The sequence below is a fragment of the Sebastes umbrosus genome, chromosome 1, assembly GCF_015220745.1.
Source record: "Sebastes umbrosus isolate fSebUmb1 chromosome 1, fSebUmb1.pri, whole genome shotgun sequence".
NCBI classification, from domain to species: domain Eukaryota; kingdom Metazoa; phylum Chordata; class Actinopteri; order Perciformes; family Sebastidae; genus Sebastes; species Sebastes umbrosus.
Genome location: NC_051269.1, coordinates 43,400,585 through 43,408,869, shown reverse-complemented (window position 1 = coordinate 43,408,869; position 8,285 = coordinate 43,400,585). Strand labels below are relative to the sequence as shown.

Here is an 8,285-nt window from a genome sequence, read left to right as displayed (position 1 = left end):
TCTGGAAAAACAGTCTGAAAAATAAAGTCAGGAAAAAGTCGGAAAAAAAGTCGAAAAAAAAGTCGGAAAAATAAAGTCGCAGGAAAAAGTCGGAAAAAAGAGTCGGAAAAATAAAGTCAGTAAAAAGTCTGAAAAAAAAGTTAAAAAAAGTCAGAAAATTAATGTCAGGGAAAAGTTCGGAAAAAGAAAGTCAGAAAAAAAGGCGGAAATAAAAGTCGGAAAAAAAATCGCAAGAAAAAGTATGAAAAAACAGTCTGAAAAATAAAGTCAGTAAAAAGTCGGAAAAATAAATCTGAAAAAAGTCGGAAAAAAAGTCTGAAAAAAAGTCTGAAAAATAAAGTCAGGAAAAAGTCTGAAAAAAAGTCTGACAAAAGTCTGAAAAATAAAGTCTGAAAAACAATCTGAAAAATAAAGTCAGGAAAAAGTCAGAAAAAAAAAGTCGGAAAAATAAAGTCAGGAAAAAGTTTGAAAAAAAGACTGAAAAAAAGTCTGAAAAAAGTCTAAAAAAAAAGTCTGAAAAATAAAGTCAGGAAAAAGTCTGAAAAAAAGTCTGACAAAAGTCTGAAAAAAACAGTCTGAAAAAAACAGTCTGGAAAAACAGTCTGAAAAATAAAGTCAGGAAAAAGTCGGAAAAAAAGTCGAAAAAAAAGTCTGAAAAAAAAGTCGCAGGAAAAAGTCGGAAAAAAGAGTCGGAAAAATAAAGTCAGTAAAAAGTCTGAAAAAAACAGTCGGAAAAAAAAGTTGGAAAAATAAAGTCTGGAAAAAGTCTGAAAAATAAATCTGAAAAAAGTCAGAAAAAAAAGTCTTAAAAAAAAGTCGGAAAAATAAAGTCAGGAAAAAGTCGGAAAAAAAGTCTGACAAAAGTCTGAAAAACAATCTGAAAAATAAAGTCAGGAAAAAAAAAGTCGGAAAAAAAAGTCGGAAAAATAAAGTCAGGAAAAAGTTTGAAAAAAAGACTGAAAAAAAGTTGGAAAAAAGTCTAAAAAAAAAAGTCTGAAAAATAAAGTCAGTAAAAAGTCTGAAAAATAAATCTGAAAAAAGTCAGAAAAAAAAGTCTTAAAAAAAGTCTGAAAAATAAAGTCAGGAAAAAGTCTGACAAAAGTCTGAAAAACAATCTGAAAAATAAAGTCAGGAAAAAGTCGGAAAAAAACAGTCGAAAAAAAAAGTCGGAAAAATAAAGTCAGGAAAAAGTTTGAAAAAAAGACTGAAAAAAAGTCGGAAAAATAAAGTCAGGAAAAAGTTTGAAAAAAAGACTGAAAAAAAGTCGGAAAAAAGTCTAAAAAAAAAAGTCGGAAAAATAAAGTCAGGAAAAAGTCTGAAAAGAAGTCTGACAAAAGTCGGAAAAAAACAGTCTGAAAAAAGTCTGGAAAAACAGTCTGAAAAATAAAGTCAGAAAAAAAGTCGGAAAAAAAGTCGGAAAAAAAAGTTGGAAAAATAAAGTCTGGAAAAAGTATGAAAAAACAGTCTGAAAAAAACAGTCTGAAAAATAAAGTCAGTAAAAAGTCTGAAAAATAAATCTGAAAAAAGTCAGAAAAAAAAGTCTTAAAAAAAGTCTGAAAAATAAAGTCAGGAAAAAGTCTGAAAAAAAGTCTGAGAAAAGTCTGAAAAACAATCTGAAAAATAAAGTCAGGAAAAAGTCTGAAAAAAACAGTCTGAAAAATAAAGTCAGGAAAAAGTTTGAAAAAAAGACTGAAAAAAAGTCTGAAAAAAGTCTGAAAAATAAAGTCAGTAAAAAGTCTGAAAAATAAAGTCAGGAAAAAAGACTGAAAAAAGTCAGAAAAAAAAGTCAGAAAAAAAGTATGAAAAATAAAGTCAGGAAAAAGTCGGAAAAAAAAAGACTAAAAAAAAAGACTGAAAAAAAGTCGGAAAAAAGTCTAAAAAATAAAGTCTGAAAAATAAAGTCAGGAGAAGTCGAAAAAAAAAGTCAGAAAAAAAGTTCTGAAAACATTCGAAAAAAACCAGTCGTATAATAATAATACTATTAACCTGATCTTTATCTGTAGCTGTGCAGAAGTACCAGGTTTAAACAGAATGTGGCTGGCTAAATAGCAAAAAAAATATCTTTTGAAAGAGACTATTTGTAACTCTCATAAATGTCTTGTTAACAGCTTCACCTGTGTCCGTTAAGTCAACTAAAGTCAGCGTCCTGTTGCTGGCGCTTGTGCTCGCTCTACATAGACATGAAGGAGCATTGCTCAACACAGTGAGGAGACACACGTCAGCTAAAAGCACAATATCACTCTATATTTCAGCTGCTTGGCAGTAATGTTAGCTGACCAGACCAAGGTCTCTCCATGAATCAATGCTGATCCTAGTGTTGGCTTTTCCCGCCTCAGCCTCCCGACCGCGGCCGGAGGGAACGGGGGAGACGCCGGAGTTTTGGTCGTAGACGATAACGTTTCTCTCTGCAGAGCCCCGTCACTTCACAAGACACGGGAAACCTCTGTTGGTCTGGAGGAGCTGCAGCAGTTATTTCTGCACAAACGTCCACTGAACATTCACTAGATATTCTCAGAGCTAAACTAACTCTTCTGCAGTGTGGAGTGAGCAGCATGCACGTGAGAGGTGGAGCGAGTACGCGAGAATGTGCGCTCTGTCTGAGTGAAGGCGAGCAGGCAGAGGAGCGGGGACGCCGGCCACACGCGAGCGCGCATGTGTCCCGACCCGGTACATTTATACGCTTAAAAAGTTACAAACAGTCCCTTTAAAAAAATATATATCCATAATCTCCTCTGTAGAAACCTTTGACTCTAATATGTCAACAAAATGAAACAAGAGTTTTGAACCTGGTTTTATCCAATGTTCACATTTCTGCTCCTGAAATGTATGAAAATGTGCACATATTTAATAAGATAATGCCTCATTTGCATATTTAAACATATAATTTCAGAAAACTTGTAATGCAAAAAAGAATTGTCTTAATGTCAGTAATGAACTGGTGAAGTTTCATGGTGATATCTAGTAGTTCATTTATATACCCTTTTCACCTGAGCTTCCCACCACCTTCACTGAAATATTAGCAGGTTTTCATCACTGATAGAGGACGGAGAGTAACCGCTGGGTGAAAACAGGCTCTGCAATGGGCCCATAGAGAGACTATTAACCATAAAGCAGCAGGACATGTTTGCATCCTCTATTTTTTGTAGTCGTAGTCCTAGAATACATCTCCAATAGGTCCGGTATCCCCTCCACACTGTAAAAAGTCTTCTCTTCCCAGCCTGTGCTGCCGTGATGTGAGTAAAACATACAAATTGAGTCCCTCAAATGAAACATCACAATGGTAGTTTCTCAAAATACATTACCATCATGATTATTTTATTATCAAAATGCATTACATCTCTTGCTTCTTAAACCTTTTTTGGGGGTGGGGGGGACAATTGAAATAGTTACTACTATGATCTGTGTAAAAATAAAAGAAACCCAACAGAACCATCTTTTACAAAACAGAACGAGAGAGAACGCAGCGTCTGGTTTTAATGTCGGAACAGACCCGATGATTCGCTTCCAACCACCTCGGACCCTAAAAACAAATATCATGCGGTAAATTCAGTGTACTATATTTTCTCCATACAAAGTCTATAATCACATTTCTTTCTATACAAGTACACAGAATCATAAATATTGTCCTGTTGTGTCTTCTTTCTTTTTAAGGTGCTGGTTAATTTTGGGTTTTTCAATCTGTCAGACATTCATGTAACATGAGTACCCTTCCTGTGGGGGGGCGGGATGGGGGGGTCCAGTCTCAAGACCGGGACCCTCCTCGGTCCTTGAAGTCTTCCACACAAACGCGTCCACGTCCGGTCCAAAATAAAGAGTCAGAGGAGGAGAGGCGGTCAGCTTAATGTCGGTTTGAGGTCCGGAGAACCGTCTGTTTCTGTCTTACAGGTGGCGTCAGTTTATGAGTTCAAAATAAAAATACAGCATTCTGTGGGGGGGAACATAGCAGCTTGTGTTTTACCTCTAAACGCTCCCAGAGATCCCTTCACTGGTTTCCATCGCTGTCACACGGAATGAGACCATTGGTCAGAAAACAACATACATATTAACATTTAAAGAAAGAAAGAAAGTTCCTGTCAGATTTATTTATGATTCATATCAATCTGGAGGAAAATCAAACTGATATTATGACAAGATGAATGCAGCCGTGTGGGGAACAGAACTGGATCTCAAATTTATTGAAAAAAAAAAACAAAAACAAGAATGCAGCACCATGAATCATAAGACCGGTTTACGTCTCAAGTCTCAATTACAATATGAGAGTTCTATATTATATTAATTATATAATATCAGAGATCTACAGCGCCGGCGTCCGGAGGAGACGTCAGAGACAGAGACAGTCCAGTGGGGGTGAGAGAGAACAGAACAGAACCAGAACAGAAGTGAACGTGAGAGAAGATGTCGTCATGTTTGGAAGCTGGCGTGTGGAATGAAGGTGTCCCCGCCGCCCCCCCCGCCCCCCCGCCTCTCTAATGCATCTTTAGAACGGATGATTAACGCCTCGGCTCTGCTCGCATCGTCCCCCCTTTATCCAAATCAAACTCTGGTTTCCTGCAGCACAGACCCGGCCTCTCGCCAAATCAACAAACAAAAAAAAGTAACAAAAGAAAAAATAAAATAAAAATGCTTTCAGTTCCATCTCAGCATTTATCCAACCTGGTTACCACGGCGACAGGTACGGCTTCTTTTAGAACTCTGTACAGACATTTGTGTGGAAGTTTTGACTTTTCCGACATTATAGAGCCCGTTTGCACAGTCCGGCACATGACGAGGAACCACGGGGGACAATTTCAAGTTACATGTGATTTTTTATCTTTTTCATCCACTGATTCCTTTATGAAGTCCAGAGTCAGTGATCAGCTTTGATCAGCTTCGATCAGCTTCGATTAGCTTTGAGCAGAACGTGGTCGTTCCGTTTGTTTCTGAAAATAAAGAAAAGACAGAAAATAAGGGAACCGTAAAGAAGTCCTCGCTCCTCGTAGGTCTGTCTGTACATTTCCCCTCCCAAGACTCCCTGAGCCCCGTTTCACCGCAGCCGTCGGGGTCGAGGAGGTACGCAGCTTCACACACACACTCACACACACACACACACACACACACACACACACTCACGCACGCTCACGCACACTCACACACACACACACACACACACACACACACACACACACACACACACACACACACACACACACACACACACACACACACACACACACACACACACACACACACATACACTCACACATACACTCACACATACACTCACACACTTGAACAAGGTCCTAAAAGCTTCCTGACTGTGTCCTCACTCCGGGTCCCTGGAGGGGGGAGTGCTGGAACTGACTGAGGCTCGTCCCCCGCTGCGGGTAGTGAGCCGGTCCGGTGGCCGACAGCAGCCTGGAGCCGGCCTGCAGCGCCGCCTGGCCCGGGCTGCCCGACTTCAGGCTGCGAGACACCTGCTGCTGCTGCTGCTGCTGCTGCTGACTCCCTCTGGGGGCCGGGGGGGCGCCCGAGTCTATCTTAGTCTGCCCGTGGGCCCGGGGGCCCGGTGGGGGAGTCCCCGCCAGGCCGCCACTGTTCAAAAGACTCGCTTTTAAGTGGCTGCCGCCGTAGCCGTGGCCTCCGTCCACGTTACTGCTGCCACTCTGCTGGTGTAGAGAGCCCGCCAGCGGCCTGGCGTCTGACGAGGAAGACGAGGAGGAGCAGGAGGTGGGGGTGGGGGTGCGACTGGGGTAGGAGGATGGAGGGTGGTCCTGGGTCACTGCAGGGTGGCGTGGGTAGAAGCTCTGGCCTGATGAGGGACTGTAGGAACCCCGGAATGGAGAGTTGGAGGTCTGCTGGAGGAACGACGGGCTGTCGGTCTGCCGGAGGCTTTCTGAGGACTGAACACACACACACACACACACACACACACACACACACACACACACACACACGAGTCACACACTAACTCTGTTTAATGACACATCTCTAAAGGCCTTTACACACCGGGGGGGACGACGAGTAAAAAACACGAAACTGCAGAATAGGCACGTGTGAATATGATATGTGCAGAGGCTCTGACACACCGAGCCGTCGCTGAGCGTCTGTCGGTCTAGTGTTTTTGCGGTTGTGTCCGACACCGTCGGCTCTAGTCTGCCCGTGTCGGAGGTTTTTTGGCCGATTCAGCATGTTGAATCAGCGGCGCCGCCTGTCGGTGAGAGAAATCACTCTGATTGGCTGTTCAGCTTCAACCAATCAGCGCACGAGAGGAGAAACAGACGAGAGGAGAGCAAGCCGACGAGTGAAGTCAGGAGAGAGTTTCACAGCAACATGAACATCTGGAATGAAGCTCAGTGGTGAGGGAGAGCGCTGTGAAAATGGTCGGCAGACGCCGCTTTGTTTCATGTACGCATCGTAACAACGGCTTGTATATCCTCCGTCCTCGCTCTTCCTGTTTCTCTTTCTGAATGATGAATATAGACTACCGCCGCCTGCTGGTGAGGAGAGTTATTTCCTCTCACGCAGACGCAGAACGTACGTGCTGACTGGCCGTCGGCTGGAGTCTTTGTGGTGTGTTCAAATGCAACTTGTCGGCCAAGACAACGGTGATGTGAGGCGACGCAACGCTCGGCCTTCATCACCGCTAGTTCTCTGATGTCGGGTTGGTGTGTTGGCCTCTAGGGCTTTTATTGTGAAAGGTAAGAAGGGAAGGATGAGATCTGGTCTACGCTGCCTTTGTCGAGGTTGAAAGGAAAGTTCACTGTCTTGGTTCAGACTGCAGAGCCTCCGTGTTGTTCCATAACTAAAGGAGCATCTCACGCCGTTCCTCACAGCGTGACTGGTTTTATTGACGGAGTGAAATCGACCTCGTTCTGAAAAAAATTATGTTTATTTTTTTCGCCGCAGAATATTCAGTGTGAAAGTACTCAGAAAAACAACAGTTCAAAGAAATATACTGAAGTACAAATGAATGTCCCGGTGTGTAAAGGCCTTCAGGCTGCAGTCATTATGTGGAGAACAAGGTAGTGATGTGGACGGTTTCCATGGTTACTAATATTAACACCACTGGACAAACCGGGATGGATTCTGCAGGTACTAACGAACAACCAGTATGTCAACTTCTGCTGCAGCTCAGCTGACCGTCTCTTATCGAGCGCTGTGATTTTCTGGCAGTAAAATGATGAAATCAGTTGTGATCTTTCCTGATGTTCAGATTTATCAACACGACAGGAAGTCTGCTGACATCACGCTGTGTGTGTGCGTGTGCACATCTTCTCTTCCTAAACACACACGGTGCTCGTAAACTGTTCAACTGCAGTCGGTGAATTTAGTTGTAATTAATGATTTTGAAAGTCAACATTCATAAATGATTCTGTGGCATTTAAAACACAATTTAAATGAACAATTATCTAGACATCATATCGAGACTTTAATGTCTTTCTCCAGCAGACGAGGATGATGAAGCTGGAGGAGAAGACTACAAAGTGATGAAGGTTGGGGTAGTAGTAGTACCAACAATAACTTCAATCTACTCCCCCCGCCCCCCGGTCATCAGATCGGGGGTCAGGTGATAGTTACCTGATGTGAGTACACAGAGGGACTGTATCTGTGAGGACTCTTCATGGGGGAAGCCATGGACGCTGCCTGCAGCTCGTATCGATCTGCATCTGAAAACACAGAAAACACGTCATCATCAGGGAACTTAAAGCACAACATATACTGCTTTTAGGGCCGTCAATCCATGAACAGATTTATTTACGATTAAGCGTAAAATTATCTCATCTTTGATCTGTTTAAAATGTACCTAACGCCAGGATCAGACTACGGGATGTGTTTGACGGTTCCGATGGTCATTATGTCAGATTAGACGACTGAGAGGCAGACATTCTTGTCGTGACTCGGCCGCGACACACGACAGATCTGCCGGTCCTCTGTTCCGACAACACACACTCTCCTGACACCGCCGTCTGAATATAAACGGGCTTACCGGGGCTCAAGCCCCCCGGGCCCGACCATGTGAAGGGGCCCAACCATGTAAAGGGGCCCGACCATGTGAAGGGGCCCAACCATGTAAAGGGGACCGACCATGTGAAGGGGCCCGACCATGTGAGGGGGCCCGACCATGTGAAGGGGACCGACCATGTAAAGGGGACCGACCATGTGAAGGGGCCCGACCATGTGAAGGGGACCGACCATGTGAAGGGGACCGACCATGTGAAGGGGACCGACCATGTAAAGGGGCCCAACCATGTAAAGGGGACCGACCATGTGAAGGGGCCCGACCATGTGAAGGGGCCCGACCATGT

General features: G+C 43.2%; 1 protein-coding gene across 5 annotated transcripts in view; it reads right to left on the bottom strand.

Moving 5' to 3' along the window:
- Positions 1 to 3,256: 3,256 nt before the first annotated feature.
- Positions 3,257 to 8,285, bottom strand: part of setd5 (SET domain containing 5) — a 53,074-nt gene continuing 48,045 nt past the window's right edge. The window contains exons 24-26 of one of the 5 annotated variants that reach the window (XM_037766320.1): positions 7,558 to 7,646; positions 5,246 to 5,879; positions 3,257 to 5,113 (exon numbers count right to left, since the gene is read on the bottom strand). In XM_037766320.1, coding sequence (XP_037622248.1) covers positions 5,280 to 5,879; positions 7,558 to 7,646 — 689 coding nt within the window. In that variant the 3' untranslated portion in view covers positions 3,257 to 5,113; positions 5,246 to 5,279. Of the gene's footprint in view, positions 5,114 to 5,243; positions 5,880 to 7,557; positions 7,647 to 8,285 lie in introns of all 5 variants that reach the window. The other 4 variants (XM_037766337.1, XM_037766328.1, XM_037766346.1 and 1 more) reach the window with 4 other exon arrangements.